General features: G+C 42.9%; 2 protein-coding genes across 15 annotated transcripts; one reads left to right on the forward strand and one right to left on the reverse strand.

The window, feature by feature from the left end:
- Positions 1 to 1,589: 1,589 nt before the first annotated feature.
- LOC101157551 (ankyrin repeat domain-containing protein 34B-like) lies at positions 1,590 to 5,734 on the reverse strand. Its single transcript, XM_011481403.2, has 3 exons — positions 5,579 to 5,734; positions 5,256 to 5,358; positions 1,590 to 3,614 (listed from the first exon to the last, which is right to left on the reverse strand). Exon 3 carries the CDS (start codon positions 3,580 to 3,582, stop codon positions 2,050 to 2,052), a length of 1,533 nt encoding a protein of 510 aa, XP_011479705.1. The 5' UTR covers positions 3,583 to 3,614; positions 5,256 to 5,358; positions 5,579 to 5,734; the 3' UTR covers positions 1,590 to 2,049.
- Positions 5,735 to 6,818: 1,084 nt separating this feature from the next.
- LOC110014314 lies at positions 6,819 to 18,783 on the forward strand. 14 transcript variants are annotated; one of them, XM_023960782.1, is made up of 9 exons: positions 9,064 to 9,228; positions 9,303 to 9,364; positions 9,459 to 16,580; positions 16,793 to 16,942; positions 17,045 to 17,132; positions 17,248 to 17,744; positions 17,827 to 17,909; positions 18,035 to 18,119; positions 18,395 to 18,783. In XM_023960782.1, the coding sequence occupies exon 3, from the start codon at positions 10,095 to 10,097 to the stop codon at positions 16,125 to 16,127; it is 6,033 nt and encodes a 2,010-aa protein (XP_023816550.1). In that variant the 5' UTR covers positions 9,064 to 9,228; positions 9,303 to 9,364; positions 9,459 to 10,094; the 3' UTR covers positions 16,128 to 16,580; positions 16,793 to 16,942; positions 17,045 to 17,132; positions 17,248 to 17,744; positions 17,827 to 17,909; positions 18,035 to 18,119; positions 18,395 to 18,783. The 14 variants fall into 14 exon arrangements, 11 of the variants coding, with proteins under 11 accessions (XP_023816550.1, XP_023816551.1, XP_023816552.1 ...); XR_002874281.1 differs by lacking the exons at positions 9,064 to 9,228; positions 9,303 to 9,364; positions 9,459 to 16,580 and adding exons at positions 6,819 to 7,048; positions 7,190 to 7,261 and having other exon boundaries at positions 16,887 to 16,942; XM_023960783.1 differs by having other exon boundaries at positions 9,064 to 16,580; positions 18,395 to 18,526; positions 18,624 to 18,783.
- The last annotated feature ends 912 nt before the right edge of the window (positions 18,784 to 19,695 follow it).

The following is a 19,695-nucleotide window of genomic DNA, read 5'->3' on the forward strand; positions in this document are numbered from 1 at the left end:
GTGAAATTTAAAGAATTGACGCTGAGTCAGCGGATAATTGTTCGTTTTTCTTACGAATGGTCAAGAATCTGAGCAATCATTTAACTGTTAAATCTATCAATTCTGATTCAGGCTGAACTGTTTGCTTCCAACTAAAAAGAAACTGTATGAGAGCTAAATTCACTGCTGCTATAGTATAAAGACCTTCAGGGCCAGATTCACACTTTTCAGGGCCCGGGCTTTTATCAGTGCCCCACTGCCTGCTGAAGGTACATAAAAAGCATTGTCAATAAATTATTTGTGGATCTAAAAATGTATCTTTAAAGTTTTAGAAAAGTATTTAAAAAATCATTAAAGAGGCCAGAAACCTTTGGGGTGTTTTTTTCTAAAAAAGTTATGAGCATCACCCAAGGCACACTGGTATGCCGTTAGATGTAGTCAGGTGTGCCGTGAGAAATGACCCATTTTCACTGATCCTGAAACATTTCCCTTCTCCAGGATTTCAGCTCTGTGTTCATCCAAACAGGTCCTGATAAAACACTGAGGAGTTAGGAATATGAAAGATGGTTAAATACCTTTTTCTTTGTGTTTATTTGATTCTATTAAAGACACTTTGATTAGAATGACGGTACCGCGATTTAGCCGCAGCTTCAGCTCTGTCAGTCTAACCAATCAGAAGTGGTTAAAGTCTTCACTTCCCTGTTCTAAAGTCTCAGTTCCAACAAAAATACCAGCTAAAGCTCGTCTTTAGCGGTGCAGCTTTCCGCGGGATCCGGGGTCAGACCGTGGAACAAGAAAATGGATTTCTCTACTTGTAGGACGTTGAATATTGTATTTTTTTGCAGCTGTTTAATTTCTGATTTTCTCTGGAACAAAGAGTTCTCTTACTTCATAACACAAAGCTAGTTTTACTTTTTGACAGTTACACAAATACAACAACATTAACCTTTCTGGTTGCTTATGGTTCAGACATACAGATTTATTTTTCTTTTTGGTGCCTTTAACATGCAGCTGAACTCTCACAGTTACAAATTCTGCTGTTATTGTTAGCTTCCCCCCCTCCCCCCCCCTTCAGTTTTTGGGTTGTGTGTTTGTATTTGGTTGTTGCTTTTCACGGTTTTTGTTTTGTTTGAGTTTCGTCTGCGTATAAAAGTCGAAAACTTCAGGACTTCTCTCTTTTTTGTACCCATCTCTCCCCGCTGATGTTCTTAAACAAACTTTACAGAGACCGGACTGGTTCTGGAGGACCGGATGTGTGGCTGATTCTGGACAGAAGGTGTGTGTTTTTTATGAGGCTTTTCGAATAGATGAAGAATAAGTACCTTTAACAAACTAGCTTCAGGTATAAAGTATAGTTTGCCAAAGGGTCCTTGGGTAAGACACTAAAATTGCTCCTGGTGGTTGTAGGTTGAGACCATCAGTGTCTGGATGGGGCTGTTAAGCACTTTGGACCTTAAAGGACGGTGCTATAGAAGCAGATGGCGTTTACCGTTTACCACATGCTTTCCGTGACGCGTTAGATTTTCCTCTGATGCTGCACCAAGAATGTCAAACGCTGCTGCAGCGACTTTCAGACTGGACGAGGCGCACAGAAATACATCAATACTGTGTGACCACCAAAGTCTTTATTTTTTATTTTTGAACAAACAAATATGTAACAACCACAAAACCTCTTCCTAAAGTTTCCAAAATCATTTCAGGCAAGCCTGACAAATTAAGCGCTCAACAGTGAATACCAGGACCCGCCCACCCTCTCCATACGTCACAAAAAACCCTGCAGGTGAACAGGTACACCACGTCAAAGTCTCCTCCTGATCATGTGACTTTGCCAAACACCCAATTTGCTTTCTAATCTCAATGTTCACACGAAAGTGAAACGTCTGGCCGCTTTTTAAAGTCAAACTGGGCTCCTGTTGAGTTTCTGGAGGAAAAATGATTCCTGAAAGATGCTGAAAATGGAAAAAAGCAACAGCAAAGCCACAGATTTCTTCCATTTGCAGCAATTTGTGGAATTAAAAGGACTTTCCCAGCTCAGTCGTGGTGGGTTTGGTTCCTCGGTACTGCTGCAGGTCAGACGGAGCTTTTGAACTGTTCCGTCTGCATGGAGTGTCTCCTCAGGAGCGTCCTCCGGGTCAGATCTCTGGGCTGTCCCGGTGGAGCGGAGGGCAGGAACCCTCTCTGGATGGACTCTTTTTCGTAGATGTTTGACCCAGGGATGGCACTGAGAACATTGAGGCTGGGGGTGTTGATCAAAGGGGGCAGGGACCGAGGTCTGGCCTGGAGGTTTCGGTCCAGTAAGAAGGTCCCAGAGCCTCTGCGCTCGTGTCCAAACAGGACTCTCTTGTTGTGGGTGGACAGCGCCTCTCTGGAGCCCAGCGTGCTGGAGCAGCGTAAAGGCGCCAGCTTCTTTCCGTTCGGTGAATCTCTGGTTCTCTGCTCCTCTGGCAGGTTCAGAACATCTCGGGCTAGCTGGGGATCAGAGCTGTAGATATCTGCTCCAAGCTGACGCTTCTGGACTACACTACAAAGACTTGATGAGGCGTGAGGAGCAGTGTCCAGCTTTTTACCGCCCAAAAGACTGGAGGAAGAGTGGACTGAATATGCAGCGAGGACTTCAGAATTCAGATTGGGGTGAGAGGCAGAGTGGGACGACAGCAGGCCAGGTACCGCGATCTTTTGTGTACAGTCCATTTTGTCATCACCTTTCCACCATTTTTGGCATTCAGAGTTTGTGTTGAAGTTCTGGTCCAGTTTGGGAACTCGGACAGAGACATCCTCAGTGTGGCTGAGGCCCGTGTGAGGCTGCTGGCTGATCGATGCTGGGATCTTCAGCCAGGGCTCAGAGTTCAGCCTCAGCAGGTGCTGCGGTTGTCCGCTGGCTGCTGCTTGACCCAGCCCCCGATGGCGGGACGGGGAACACGGGTGGGAGTTTACCCGACAGATCTGCTCGTCTTTAAAGGTAAAGATGGGTGTGGACAATGAGCCCGATGGCGAGGTGAGGAGCTGGATTTCCGATGGAGAGGTGGGAGCGGTCAGCAGGAATCTGTGGCTCTGATTTGCCGGATCGGTGGGGGGGATGCTGAGGTACTGCTTCGCTTTTGTTTGGGATTTAGTCTGGTTTGGGATTTTGTCGGTGGTGATGATGATCACCTCTTTCCCTTTGGCTTTGCACGAGTCCAGCAGCAGCTTCAGCACCTTCCAGTCTCCAGCCGTGACCGCGTCGACCAGAGCCGATGATCCCGACCGGTCCTGCAGGCTGACGTCGGCCCCGTTGTCCAGGAGCAGGGACACCACCTCGGGCCCGGCCTGCTCCCTGCAGGCGTGCATGAGCGCAGACCGCCCCTCAGTGTCTTGGATGTTGGGGTCGGCGCCTTTCTCCAGAAGAAACTGGATGAGCTTGACCCGGCTGGCGCTCTGGGAATCAGCGTATCTGGTCCTGCAGGCCACCATCAGCGGTGTGTGACCTTGACCGTCGCTCTCATTGATGTAAGCTCCTCCCTCCAAGAGCAGGCGAGTGAGCCTCAGCCGGCGGAGGAAAACCGCTCTCAACAGCGGATTGGCTGAGTCTGCGGCGACACCTGGAAGGTAGGCTTCGCCTTCCATCACTCCCAGTCCCAGATGGTGAGTTCAGACGTCTGTAAAATATGAAGGAAAGACTTTTACAGGATGAACCACACGCCTTTCCACAGATACATTTACAATCCCAGAAGCAGTTCATCTGATCATCTTTATGGAGTGGAAATATTTCTGTCATAATGTGTGAAGTGTTCATTTTTTACATATAACCTGTTTATTGACTCTTTATATATATATATATATATATATATATATACATATATATATATATATATATATATATATATATATATATATATATATATATATATATATATATATATATATATATATAAAAGAGAATTATCAAGAACATCAGAGCAAGAATGGTTCTTCTGACCAATTGTCAGAAGTCAGAGCTATGTCTCCCCCTCTGGTCAAAGACAGGAACTGTTTCCAGAGTACTGAATGCACTTCATCTCCCAGCAACCCCAGCACACAGCTTCTGGATTCCTCATACCTGACTTTCATTTGCAAAGCACTCACTGTCTACTTAAACACCGAACTAAGCCTCACTCAGTGTGCCACTCTGCCTTCATTACAAAGTGTTTTATCTGGACCTGATCTTCTGTCTCCTTATTCTATTTGCCTGCCGCCTGCCCCGACTCTCACCTGGATCCTGACTACCTTGTCTCTTCTCTGATGATCTCATGTCTGGTATCGACCCTTGTCTGCCTGACCCTGATTTAGCTCTGTAGACTTTTAGCTGTTTTAATAACCCTGCTGCATTTGGATCCAGCCGTCTGCCTGTTCTTGTGACACCAATAGAATGAGTGAGTATCAGCTGTTTATTTCTCTGTAGAACTCAATGGGATTTTGGCTTCTTGGAGCCACTTCCTGTTTGGAACACCAAGGGTAGGGGCCCCTCAGTCCAGGTCTCAGACACGGTCAGTGATCATGACCACAGGTGAGGAGAAAAGAAACATGGACGGAAAAGTGAATCTCTTCCATCCTTCCCTTTTCTTATTCCAGCTGCTTCACTCTGGACTGTAAACCTCCCAGAGTCCACATAAGGTCCTGGTTTGATGTCAACAGAACATCATCTGCAAAAAGCAGGTTCAGCACAGACCAAAGTCCTGCTGTGGTTTTACAAAGACCAGCCGGCCTAGTGCGGGGCTCGGACCCCAGATTCCCAGAGCACTGTAAGGGACAAGACCACGGTTCCTCCATCAGTAGTTACCATCACCAAGTATGAGTGAATAAAGGACACACTGTAAGCGCTTTGAGCGTCTGGAAAAGCGCAGATGAATCCAATCCATTAAAACAGTGGCTAAAAAAAAAAGAAAAATTAGACAAAAAAACAATAAAATAAAATAGAAATAGCGGCCAACTTTGACCCCTGGCTTCTCTGCTTGTCTTTCTATGAAATGGGCAAACAAATACTGAAGCTCACAATAGCGTCCACATTTCCCTTCCTTTCTGCTTCACCTGAATGCAGCAAACTGGACCCATGTTCTGCACCTGAACCCACTAACACTGTGTGTGTGTGTGGTGCGTGTGTGTCAGTACTGTTGGTAAATGATGAAAACCGTTACACAACGTGGCTCAAACTTCATGAAATGAGTCTGACTGATGGAAACAAAAATCCTCTTGGTTCCGCTCTGCAGGAGCAGAACCCTCACCAAACAAGACTCAACCTTGCTGACGGTTCTGTCACTCACCGGCTTGCGGGCCGTCAGGTTCGGCTGCGTGCTGCAGACATGGACCTGCTGTTCCGGCGACGGATGGAGGATGCTGGCGTGCCTCAGCGCCGCTCTGCGTCTGCTGCTCGGACAAAGAAAGTGGTGAGAAAGAGTTGTGGGGCTTGTCGTCAGGCAGGACTGAGGTGGTTAATCCATCAGGAGCTCCAGACACTCAGGGACGGTTCCCACAGAGGAACGCAGGAGGTGAAGCTCTATGGCAACCCGGCAGTGGAGCCCATCGGATTTGTCTTTTCAATAACGTTGCTCTGATTCATCAAGAGCTTATTAATTGTACAACTCACCACGCAGCACTTCTTTTGGTTCCACGCAGAAAGGGAAATCAGTTCGTCCACCTTATCAATGACATCTCCATGGCAACCATCAAGGAGGCCAAATGACGGCGCGCGTTGTAACAGCGCTGGAGGAAGTGTTTCTGTGTGTGAGTGTGTGGGTGTGAGTGTTCAACCCGGTCTCATCCTAAAATGTGTAGTAGCTACATTTGTCCACATGGAAATGCGTGAGAGTTTTACAAAAACGCCCCCTAAACTGTGAGGGGGATACGTTTCATTTTTCTATTCATTTTCTACGAGCCTTCTCAGGATCACGTGACTTTGGAGGTTTGGCCTGCCGTGAGCAAAAAACATGGCGGATGCACGTTCATTTTTCGGTGGAATATCCCATAAAACAAGATATTTTGAGGACTAATTTTTATTTTGACAACATTTCTAGTGAGAAATATACCATTTTCTTTTAAAATATGCTTTCATTTTGGACATACAGTTTGTAGTTTGCTTGTTTCGTTCAACTTTTTCTCCCAAAGGCTCTGTTACGTTGGAGAAACACGTTAACTTTCATTCATATCTGCAGACGTGCGCGTGGGTCACGTGACTAATATGATTCTCTTTTTTTCCGCAGAAAATGCCATAAAATAAGAGTGATTGTGGACTAATTTATTTTTGAAAACATTTCTAGCAGTATATATCCCCTTTATTTTCGTAATATTGCAGACATGAAGTTGTTTGTTTGTTACGTTCAACTTTTCCTCAAGGGATCTGAAAGCGTCTGATCTTTTCCATTCATATATGCGGGCTGACGTGGGTCACGTGACGTGCCTTTCTCTTTTTTTCCTGTGGAAAATCTCGTAAAAAGGTACGTTGCGATTTACTAATTTGTTTTATTTACATTTCTAGGGACCCGTGTATAGGTTTTCTCTTTCCGTGTTGCTGTTGCGGCGATCAGGCTATGATTGACATGTGACAACAAACCGGAAAAATGTTGAGTTCAGGGACTGACCAAAGAGTTCTTTAAATTGATTTTTCTGCATTTTAATTTATTTACACTACGAGTCTAATGGTGTGTGATAAAAAAAACTATAAATATTATGATAAATGAGATGAAACAATTATTTTGATGCATTTTATAAAATATTAGGATCTATTATATTCTTTTTTCTTTAACTGTCAATTTTTTGACGTATCTCATATATTATAGTATTACAATGAAGTGCTCTAATTTATCTGTTAAAAAACGTTTCATCACTGTTTCCTGTAGTAATTCTCAATAATGTTTTAAATAGGATATATTAAATAGGATATATTATCTAAAGTAAACAGGCTTTTAAGCCTTCAATTTGCCCCAATTGACATGAAGTGCGCATTTCGAAAAGCCAATGAACGCAGCGTCATACGGGCACCCCCACCCCACTCCCCCGGAAACCCCCGGATGAACCCGCAGGAAGGCGCGCGGCTGAAGAACTCTTGGACAGCTGGAAGGTGGGCGATGATTTGAACCTTTCTCTGTAGAAATGTAATGTTTAGATTTGGGAAACCAGAGATGGGTTTTTAGTAAAAACGTGTTGGCTGTTTAGGATTAACGTTGAATGACGAGGCGTTTTTCCATCTTAAATTTAAAAGGCCGCAGGATCACGGTGAAGGCCTCTTCTGTATAGAGGACGGGGGCGGAAACGTCACGTGGTCTCCGCAGAGGTAAGTTTCCTTTTGGGTCATTTAGCCAGAAACGGGGGTCTGCAGCCCTTTAAACAGCTAAGAGCATTTAAATGTCTCACTGTCCAGAACTCAGTAGGACACACAAGGTTTCTCTTCAGCCTTTAGAAAATCAAACACTCATTTGCATTTATGTTATTTTGGAAACTGGATAACTACTGGGGTTTACAAAGGCTTTTTTTTTACACATTGTAGATTTTATGTTGTTAGTACATCTCAGCCAGTATTTCTTTAAGGGCCTATATCATGCAACATCAACGTTTTAAAATTTTAAAGTGTATTATAATGTTAATTCCTCACAAAAACTAATCCACAGCGGTATTTTGATCCATTCACGCATCTCTCAGCATTCCTCTGAAACCCTCTGAGCACCAGCCCCTCCCAAATCACAATAAGAGGGTCCTCACATTGTGACGTCATCATAAGTGAGGAGCAGCCTCTTCTAGGAAGAGCCTGTGCAGCTAACAGACACGCCCACTTTCTCAATGGAGCTAGTGGTGATCAGCAAAATGCTTTCATTGCACAATATTCACATCCATCTTTGCAAAAGTTTCGATGGAAGAAACGCAGAAACGCTGCCGACGCCGACTCTAGGTTGATGTCATGAAATAGGCGACACCCACAAGAAGAGAAAGGCGGAGCCTCAGAGATCGAGGAAATAGTTTATTCTAAATGGCTAGCATGGGATAGGCCCTCTAAATTGTGCGTATTGACCTTAAATTGATTTTTTTAGGGTACGTTGTCAGGTTTAAAAAAATTCTTCATAAATGCTGGAATTTCTTAAAATATTGTGCATCACCGCTTGATAGATTATTGAAGCATTATGGGTACTGTAGTCAGGAGCCTGGCACAGTAATACTTTGCTTCAACTGTTGAGTAGATCACCAAGTTGAGTAAAGTTTGACTTATCTGACTGTTTTGTTTTGCGTGATGCGCTGTGTCGTCTGAAAAATAGGATATTTGTTTGAATTAAAAACATTTTTATTTTTTGTCAGAGAACCGCAAAGGAGGGGTCAAGGAGCCACATGTGGCTGTGGAGCCTCAGGCTGCAGACCACTGGTCTAAACAATTATGGCTGATTTGGCTGACCACATTTATTTATCCTAGCGTTGTCAACAAAGTTAAAGAGCCGCTCCAATGGAAGTCATGTTTTTAAGATCAAACATTTTTCTCTTTATTGAGAACATTAACAAAAATATAAACACATACACAATAATATAAGATTAAAACTGTTTCTGAGTATTTATTCAAATCTCAATGGATCAGGAGAAGATGAAACTGATTGTCTCAAAAAGCTTATAGTTGTGACGCTCTAACTGCCATGAATGGGCCAAAGTCTCTACTCCTCTCCAATTCTGATGCATCCACTTGCAGACAAATACCGGTAGATCCATTAATGTCCTGAGTTCCCTTGTCTGAGCTGGTATCTGGCTCAAAAGTGTACACATGGATAGCTCCAATGTTGCTCATTGATTTTTTTTTTTTTGCTATGCTAATGTCGGCTAGGGCTTGTGAGGTGCTATAAGCTAGCGGGAGAGAGAATCAACAAATGGTTTATGGGAAATTAGCAGAGGCAAACATCTGCACCACAGCTCTGAGGTGAAATTCTTATGAGCTGCTGTGCTGCAGAAAAATGTCTTAAAAAAACAAAATGATCGTAATTAAAAAAAACACTGGGAACGATTTCATAATAGCTAAAAATTCTGTTGGAGTGAGACTTAAAGTCCCACTCCAACAGAATGTCTGATTCCTGATTCTTGTATGTATGTATATACATTGTAACAGTCCCAAACATTTATGTGTTTATTCTGTTGTTCTAAATTATATTTTAATTTGCGCCATCTAGTGGTGAGAGCATGTGGAACAAAGTTCAATTAAAGTTCCACACGGACACAATTAACTACGCACACAGCTATCAGTGCATTGCTGCAGCCACGTGAAGATCTCCGGTAAGATCAGTAGAGATCACATCGATGTATAACAGAATTATCAATGTAATAATTTGTTTATTGTGTTTATTTAGAAAGTTAAAGGAAAGCTGAAGCCAAATGAGTAATTAGCCCCTCGTGGATGTCAGCCCACGAGGTTTGTGTGCTTTTATTTGTATAATTTAAGATTCATATTTTGTAAGCTGTAGAATTATTTTTGATGCATATTTGTGTTTTTATTTTGCTGCCAGTTCTCACGGGTTGTGAAGACCAATAAACCCTGTTTTAAACACCTCGTGCTCATGCTAATTCCTCGAGGGTGCTACAGTGAGAACTCTTCTGCTCCGCATGGGTAGACGAGACGGTGCCAGCGCCGAGAGGGACAACAGCGCCACCCTGCGACGGCCAAATGCACAGAACTTAACTTCAGGTTCCCAAAGATGAATGTTGCATCAAGGACTCAGATTAATATTAGTTAATATGAAAGTATAACCGTCGACAAGAGACTGCAATAAGAAACAAGATATTTTTCGTTTCTGTTTAATCGAAGGGACTGAGATTATTTTATTTTATTTTCCTGTTCAAGTTTAAGTGAATTGTTAAAAGGTGAAATTTATCTATAAGTAACCTGTATATTGTTCATATTTAGTGATTCATAGTTACCAGGAATTAGATGTAATATTTGCCTATTCAAGACAAGTTATTGTTGCTTACTGCACACAGTGGTTTAAGTTCAATATTTTAAGTTGAATTAGAAAATTAAGACATTTTGCAATACTGTTAAGTTAAAGGTGCAGTAATTTAAACCAAAGTTTTTCTATTTTCCCTACAAAGTACATAAAACTAAATCAGTACTTTAATCTTTAAAATCAAACGCAAGCTTAAAAATGTCAAGATTGGATGTTTCATCTGAAGTTGGTGAAGATGATGTGACATTCAGGTTAAATGAGCAACCATCAGAAGCTGAGTGCGTTGGAGATGATATCCCCACTACCTCACAAGATGCACGAAGGAGCCAAAGAGTCCGTACGCTAACGGAAAAGGGGCAAGAGCTGCATGATGAGCAGGTAAAGAAGGCCGCACATCGTTTCAGTACGTGCTACGAGAAGTGGAAGGCTGTCATTAAAGAGACTAAGAAAGCTATAGATGGACAATGCTCAATGGATCTCCTGGATGAAAACATCACAAAAGTAAACAGTGCTGCTACCAATGTTTGTGCTGCATATGATGATTTAAGACGCATTGACACTCCTGACAATGACACAAGACGCAGGATGGATACCTGTGATGCAGTAACAAGGAGCATCATGGAAGCAGCTGAAAGATCCCAAACATTAAGAAACAGAGGTCAAAAGGATGAAGAAGTTTGGAAGGTCGTAGAGTCAGTGTTCAAGTCTGCTGCTTCTGCAAGGTTAAGTGTTAAATCTCATCACAGTCCAAAGACTTCTTCCAAGTGTTCAAGCAGACACTCCAGCAAAAGACAAGAGGCAGCAGCGGAAGTTGCTGCAAATGAAGCTGCCTTAGAAGTTCAACTGGAACAAGAAAATCGAATTAGGGAAATTGAAAAACAAGAAGCAGAAATTGCACAGAAACAACGAGAGCTGGAAGCAAAGCGCAGAGAAGTGGATCGACTGGAAACAATCAAAAGGCTTCAAGCTGCTAAAGCAAGACAAAGAGTATATGAGCAGAGTGAAAGTTCAGAGGAAGACACGTATGATGTGCTCCACCAGCAATCCTCTGGTAAGGAAAAAAGGGTTAAGTCAGAAACCAGTAGCTTACCCCTCAGACCTCCTTTCCCATCTCAATATGTGTTCTCCACTCCAGAAGTGAACACAAAAGAGCTGGTAAGAGCCTTCGCAGAATCTCTCAACGCAAGTCGTCTCCCAGTCCCAGAGCCAACTATATTCAATGGTGACCCACTCAGATACAATGACTGGAAGATTTCATTTCTGACTCTTGTTGACAGGAAAGCTTTACCAGCCGAAGAGAAGACATACTATTTGCGGAAGTATGTAAGTGGACCTGCAAGGAAAGCCATAGAAAGTTACTTTTTGCTGGGTACAGAATCTGCCTACAATGCAGCATGGACAGTTCTTGAAGACAGGTATGGCAATCCATTCCTTATTGCTAAGGCATTTAGAGACAAACTTGACGCATGGCCAAAGATCAGTTCCAAGGGCAGTGTGGAACTTCAAGAATACGCTGACTTTCTTCGCAGTTGTAATGCAGCTATGCCACACATCAAAGGTCTCGAAGTACTAAATGACTGCAATGAAAACCAAAAAATGCTTACAAAACTCCCTGACTGGCTCACATCAAGGTGGAACAGAAAGGTTACAGAAGTCCAAGAGCAGAGCCACATGTTTCCAAGTTTCAGCGATTTTGTTGCGTTCATCTCATGTGAAGCCAAAATTGCATGTAATCCCATAACTTCTCTCTATGCTCTGAAACCAAGAGAAAATGATAAAACAAAGTTACAAACAACCAGGACTCATGGCGCAAAGGTCATGGCACTGAACTCCAATGAAAGGGCTGTCAGTTTAAGCTGTGTCTATTGTGAGAAAGCAGGTCACAGTCTGCAGAAATGTTTCAAATTCATGAATGAGAACATTGGAGAAAGACTGAAGTTTGCACAAGAGAAGAAGTTATGTTTTGGCTGTTTGAAGGTAGGCCATCGCTCCAAGGATTGTCACAACAGAGAAACCTGTGACACATGTAAGAAAAAACATCCAACATGTCTTCACGACACACGGACTAAAGAAGAGCGAACTCAGACAAAGAACAATGAAGCAAGGAGCACTGATAAAACAAAACAAAGGAAACGAGATTCAACACTACAAGACACCAATTTCACACAAACAACAAGTGAAGCAACTTCTAACAGAGTAATGCAGAATGTTAAGGATACTCACACATCTTCTATTGTTCCTGTGTGGGTTTCAGCTGAAAGTGAGCCAGAACGTGAAGTTCTAGTGTATGCACTTCTTGATACGCAGAGCGACACGACCTTCATTTTACAGGAAACTGCAAGAGCCTTGCACACTGTAAATGAGGTAGTTCAGCTAAGGCTTACTACAATGTCATCAAGAAATACTGTTGTTACTTGTCACAAACTCTCCGGTTTACAAGTAAGAGGATTTTACTCAAATCAGATCATCCCTCTGCCAGTAACGTACACCAGAGACTTCATTCCAGCGAATCGGGATCACATTCCAACACCAGCAACTGCCAAGGCATGGCCCCATCTTGAACACATTGCAGATGAAATTGCTCCACTCCAAAGTTGTGATGTCGGTCTTCTGATTGGTTATAACTGCCCTCAAGCACTCATACCCCGTCAAGTGGTTTCTGGCAAGGAAAATCAGCCCTTTGGACAAAAAACTGATCTGGGCTGGAGTATCGTGGGCTTTGGCAATCCACGTCTTGATTATGGTGATGCCTTTGGAGTAAGCCACAAAGTCATTGTGAAGCAAGTGGTTCCAGGTGTTCAACCATCTTCAAGGTTCACCAATGAAGTGCATTACGTGTGCAGAACTCAAATAAAGGAAATGGTCTCACCTGCTAATGTAATCAAGCTGCTGGAGTCTGACTTTGCGGAAAGAGCTGCAGAAGATGTTAAGATCTCCCAAGAAGATCTCAGGTTTCTGACAAAGATGAAGGAAGGCATCAGGCTCAAGGAGGATGGACATTTTGAGATGCCACTTCCGTTTAAGAGTGACAAACCTAACTTACCTGACAACAAATCATGTGCCATACATAGGCTCAGATGTTTGGAAAGAAAGTTGAGACGAAACAAGCAATACTACATGGATTACAAGAAGTTCATGGAAGAAATCATCGCTCACGGCGACGCTGAAAAAGTTCCTGAGCAAGACATCAACAATACTCCAGCATGGTACATTCCCCACCATGGGGTGTACCACCCACAGAAACCAGGAAAGATTCGCATTGTCTTTGATGGCTCTGCTAAGTTTCAAGGAACATCCATTAACGACCATCTTTTGACCGGCCCAGAGCTTACAAACACCCTGCTCGGAGTCTTGTGTCGTTTCCGTAGAAGCCCAGTGGCTATAATGTGCGATATTGAACGCATGTTTCACCAGTTTCACGTGTGTGCTGCTGACCAAGACTACCTACGGTTCTTATGGTGGGAGAACGGCGACCTCGACACCCCATTTACCATCTACAGAATGAAAGTTCATCTGTTCGGTGCGGCATCTTCTCCAGGCTGCGCTAACTATGGCCTCAAACATCTGGCAGCTGAAGGAGAAGGACGCTTCAGTAAGGAAACAGTGAAGTTTATAAAAACAAACTTCTATGTCGACGATGGCTTAGCAAGTGTTGATACGGAAAGCCAAGCAGTACAGTTGGTCAAAGAGGCACGTGAACTCTGCAGCACAGGCAAACTTCGATTACACAAGTTCATATCAAACAGCACAAAGGTCTTGTATTCCCTTCCAAAGGAAGAATGTTTAGTATCTGCCAAAAATAAGGACATGGCATTGAGTGAAATCCACATAGAGAGAGCACTAGGCGTGCAATGGTGTGTGGAATCAGACCAGTTCCAGTTCAGAGTGACTGTTAAGGAAAATCCACTCACTCGAAGAGGAGTTTTATCCACAGTCGCCTCTGTGTTCGATCCACTTGGATTTGTGTCACCCTTCATCCTGCTAGGAAAGCAGATCCTGCAGCAGATGTGTCGAGATAAACTCAGCTGGGATGACACCTTACCTGAAAATCTTCGACCTCAGTGGGAATCTTGGCTGCTTGATCTAAGGAATTTGGCAAAGGTAAAGATTCAAAGATGCTACACTCCAAATAACTTCAAGGCAGAGCATTATGAACTGCACCACTTCTCTGACGCCAGTACTTCTGGATACGGCATGTGTACCTACCTCAGAGCAGTAAGCACATCTGGTGAAGTCCACTGTTCCTTGGTGATGGGAAGATCAAGAGTTCCACCATCGAAAGTTACAACCATTCCCCGACTTGAGTTGTCAGCTGCTGTAGTTGCTGTTCGCACTGGTGATATGCTGAAAAAGGAACTGGAAGTTGAAATGTTGCAAGAAACCTACTGGACCGATTCAAAGGTTGTTCTAGGATACATCGCGAATGAAGCCAGGAGGTTCCATGTTTTTGTTGCAAACAGAGTTGAACGTATCAAACAAAGCACAGAGCCTGCACAGTGGAGGTATGTGGCGTCCGAAGAGAACCCAGCAGACCATGCCTCTAGAGGTCTTACAGCTGAACAACTTATAGCCTCAAACTGGTTTCAAGGTCCAGATTTTCTCTGGCAGAAGGTCATGTCCAGTGGTGAGATCAAGGTGGGAGAGATATCAAGCAGTGATCCGGAAGTCAAGAAGGTTCAGGTGCTCAAGACACAAGCCAAAGAACAAAGATCTCTTCTGGATCGCATACACAAGTTCTCAGACTGGTCAAGAATGATCAAAGCCATTGCTAGACTCAAGCGCCTTGCAAAAGAAGTGAAGGAACGCAAGAGAAGATCTTGTGAAGTCAGTAATGTGGAAGAAAGAAGGGAAGCAGAGCTGACAGTTATCAGAATGGTTCAAGGTGCTGCCTTCTCGCATGAAATAAAGTCCCTTCAAAATCCCACATCAATACAAACCAAAGACATTGTCAAAAAGTTACATAAATTGAGTGCATTTCTGGATGACCAAGGCTCACTTCGAGTTGGAGGACGTCTCAAGCATGCTGCTTTACATTCTAATATCAAGCATCCAGTTATCTTACCAAGAGACAGCCATGTGTCAATGTTACTCATCAAGCATTACCATGAGAAAACTCACCATCAAGGACGAGGGATCACTATGAACGAGCTACGCGCAAGTGGATATTGGATCCTTGGCTGCAGCAAGGTTGTATCCTCTTATATCCACAGATGTGTCAAATGCAGAAAGTTCAGGAGATGCACAGAACAGCAGAAAATGGCAGACCTCCCGAAAGATCGGATGGAGACTACTCCACCATTCACCTACTGTGGGATGGACTGCTTTGGTCCTTTTTATGTCAAGGAAGGCAGGAAGGAGCTAAAGCGTTACGGCTTGTTAATCACCTGCATGTGCTCAAGAGCAGTGCACATAGAAATGCTTGATGATTTAACCACCGATGCCTTCATCAATGCACTGCGTGCATTCATCGCCATAAGAGGCTCAGTTCGTCAGATAAGATGCGATCAGGGAACAAACTTTGTTGGTGCAAGAAATGAGTTTGCAGAGGCATTCAAGGAAATGGACCAAATCAAGCTGGAAAATCTGGAATGCGAGTTTCTCATGAACACCCCAGCTTCAAGTCATATGGGTGGTGTCTGGGAACGACAAATCCGCACCATAAGAAGTGTTCTGTCATCCATCCTTGAACAATCAGCTAAACAACTTGACAGCTCCTCTCTAAGAACTTTCCTTTATGAAGTCATGGCAGTGATAAATAGTCGACCTCTTACCACAGATCAACTATGTGACCCATCAAGCCCAGAACCTCTGACGCCAAACCACATATTGACCATGAAGTCCACAATCATCTCTCCACCACCAGGCAAGTTTGTCAAGGAAGATCTTTATCTTCAGAAGAGATGGCGTCGTGTTCAACTCCTTGCCAATACCTTCTGGACAAGATGGAAAAAGGAGTACTTGCTGAATCTTCAAAGTAGACAAAAATGGACTAAACAATACCGAAATGCCCAAATCAATGATATTGTGCTTTTGAAAGATGAAATAACACCACGAAACCAGTGGAAGTTGGCAAAAATCGTTGATGTGTACCCTAGTAAGGATCAAAGAGTGAGAAAGGTCAAGCTACTGATGAGTGATCGCACTCTAGATGAAAAAGGAAAGCGTATCTCCAAACCTGTTTATCTGGAAAGGCCCATTCAGAAGACAGTTGTCCTGTTAGAAGCAAATTAAGGAGACTGAACTCTTAATACTCTAAATAAAAGAGTAACAAGTCATATTCCATAATTAGTTCACAATTCATTGCATATTAAGAATAACTAGTTCATAAGTTTAAAAGCAATATTTAGTTCTATAAATCACAAGTGATTGGTGGGAGTGTAACAGTCCCAAACATTTATGTGTTTATTCTGTTGTTCTAAATTATATTTTAATTTGCGCCATCTAGTGGTGAGAGCATGTGGAACAAAGTTCAATTAAAGTTCCACACGGACACAATTAACTACGCACACAGCTATCAGTGCATTGCTGCAGCCACGTGAAGATCTCCGGTAAGATCAGTAGAGATCACATCGATGTATAACAGAATTATCAATGTAATAATTTGTTTATTGTGTTTATTTAGAAAGTTAAAGGAAAGCTGAAGCCAAATGAGTAATTAGCCCCTCGTGGATGTCAGCCCACGAGGTTTGTGTGCTTTTATTTGTATAATTTAAGATTCATATTTTGTAAGCTGTAGAATTATTTTTGATGCATATTTGTGTTTTTATTTTGCTGCCAGTTCTCACGGGTTGTGAAGACCAATAAACCCTGTTTTAAACACCTCGTGCTCATGCTAATTCCTCGAGGGTGCTACATACATAAAAGAACCTCATGTTTTTTTCCCTTTCCTCTCTCAGACTGGTCAGTTATTTGGAGACAACATGTACAAATAGTTCCTGGACTGATCTGCTAACTTTGAGGTGGAGAGGCTGTCAGGTTCATCTGTTTCAGGGTCCTGCATGCTCTCCCTCCATGTTGGCTGTAGCAGTGGATGGAACTTGCTAAATGTACTGTTTTGAGAGCCAAAAAAAAAAAATGTAAAATTCTTTTCCACCTACATTTTTGATGGTATAAATGTTTTTCTTATGTAAACTTTTCTGTTCTTTTAGGCTCAGTGGTTATTTGGAAGATGCGTTTTTGACCAAAAACACTGTGGTGACCTCCTTTGTGAACTGCATTCATGGGGAAATAGAATATGTAAGGTTATTTTCATGGCCTCTTCCTTAAGAAAATGAACATGCCTGCATATATGTTTTATTGTATTTTGTGTCATATCATCATGTTAATTTACGACATTTATTTGTTTTGATAGAATCCTGGAGATGGGAGATGTGGAGCAGGAAAGTTTGTGGCAGCACCAGAGTCCTCCAACAAGTCTTCTGGCAAAGTAAATGAGGAAGGATCGCAGTCTGCCATCGTGGAGTTTTGCTGAAAGGACTGAACATGTTCCATCCATGCATCCATCTTCTTCCATTCATCCAGAACCAGGTTGTGAGGGCAGCAGTCTAAGCAAAGATGCCCACACTTCCCTCTCCTCCAGCTCCTCTTGGGGGACCCCGGGGCCAGCTGAGAGACGTAGTCTCCCCAGCGTGTCCTGGGTCTCCCTTAGGGCCTCTGCCCTTATTCCTGTTGGAGTTTTTTTCTAACCCCTTATGTTTCAAAAGTTTGCAAACATACATTTTGGTTGAAATGATGAGGATCCGAGGATGAAATCAAGAAGGGACAACATCAGGGAAAGGGACTGAACCAACTGAACAGCTTCCTCTCTTCAGCAGACACATGTTCCGAGTACATATGTGTCAAAATCTGGTAAATACTCATTGAAGATGCATCCTTTTTGTGTAGTTTGTTTTCTCAGTTTAATACATTTTGATCCTTTCATTCTGCACAGACATCCTCGCCGTTCAGGCCGGTGGCTGGAACAAGCGGAAGTCAGAAAAGCTGGAGCAGACGTGACCAGAATGATACCTCCAGGTAAAGATTGTGGTAATGTTGTAGATAAATGTTGGCTTGTTTCTTTCATGTTACTCTCATGCTGTTGATGTGGAATATCTCTTGATTTCTTCAGTATTATTAATACATTAATCTCTTCCCACAAGGACCAATCAAAATGACCCAGAGAAAAACACTGAAGGGCTTTGTCTGAGCATCAGGAAAACAAGAATCAGCTGTCATCAACATATGGTAAAAATCTTTTGTAACCTTTGTGCTATCTTGTGACCCCCCCCTTCCATTGAGGTGTTCTCCCTACCATGACAAAGGTGGATAAAGGTGGAAAGATTTCATGTAATCCATGGACACCAGTGAAGATCACAAATTATTGAAGAAAAAAGGTTCAGAGCACTGTGTAGTGGGTCTAGATGACCCAACTCCCAATGGTAAAGTGTCTAGGATAGCACAAGGGTTACACTTTCTAAAGTTGTTGCATAACTGATCAAGCATGATGTGATGGATTGCAGGTTATGGTGCCATGGTAAAGAACTAAAGGCTCTATGATGTCATGCTGCTGACCAGACTGTGGTTGGTGAAGTCCAGCAGCACTGCAGGTCCTTGAAGTGTGGTTGAAGAGCTCTCCTCCCAGCTTTTGGATGGTTCTGCCCCGCAAAGCCAGGAGGTTTCTCTTTGTGATCTGCATGGATGTCCAGGGCTTGTGGCATTTATGTGTTTTCTTCTTCATTTCATTTTTAGGCAGCACAGAGTCATTGATGGAGAGAGAACATGAGGGACTAATTGTCTGCTGAGGAGGAGACTTTCTGCAGTTCAAGCCCCAGCTCCACCCCTAAAAAAAGGCTTATATAAAGGAAAACCTCATTTCATTTTTGTACCAATAAATGACTTTTAATTGAAATGAGAGATTTTTTTCTGAACTGCACCAATGAAGGGTTTTTCAACCTAAATTTCAACAATTACATTGTTTTTTACCTCCGTTCAAGTTTCTACAACACTAGCTAAACATTTCAGTGCTCACACCTGTGCTGAAGACACTTCTCATTTTAACTCAAACGTTTGGCCTTTGATTTGTATGTCCAACACCTTAGAATGAAACACTGTCCTATTAAACTCATATAATAAATGTGCTATGCATCTCCAAATCCTTTGTCAGGGTACAGACTACATTTTAATTGTAGCAAGACTGAAGTAAAATGTAACAAAATGACAATGAGTTATCTTAAATTAGGGGTAAATGACATGAGAAATTAAGAATATTAGAAGTGTGGAGAGAAATGTGTGTTTATCAGTATGTTAGCTGCAGGAAGGGTGCTGTCCTTGACACGTCCCTTTACTCAGACAGGATGACAGGTAGGGAAGGGGGTAGCCGATGATCTGCTCCAGTATCTTCAGCACTGAAGCTTCTGCTGCTCTTCTACAGTTTGATCTGAGAGCCAGACCATGATGCAGTTGGACTGGCTGAGCGGTAGGTTGCCAGCAGCTTCAGACGTGCTGATGTGCCTTGTTGATAACGTCCTGGATGTTAGGAAACCAAGTTAGATCAGCTGAGATGGGGATGCCAAGGAAAGGGAAGCTGTGAACCCTCCTCTGTGCCTACTATAGTCCAAGATGACTTTCATGGTCTTTTATTTGCCGATCAGCCTTACACTATACAGTTTCCGCACTTGTCTACAAAGTTCACCTCAGTGACCTTTAATAAGTCTTTGTTATTGGCAAGTTAATTACTTATATCCAAGACATGGAGATGTGGGTCCAGTATGAGCAGGATTTGGGAAATGGCAGTTGCCAAGAACTCACATGAAGTTTCAAG

Source organism: Oryzias latipes, chromosome 12 (assembly GCF_002234675.1).
Source record: "Oryzias latipes chromosome 12, ASM223467v1".
NCBI lineage: Eukaryota > Metazoa > Chordata > Actinopteri > Beloniformes > Adrianichthyidae > Oryzias > Oryzias latipes.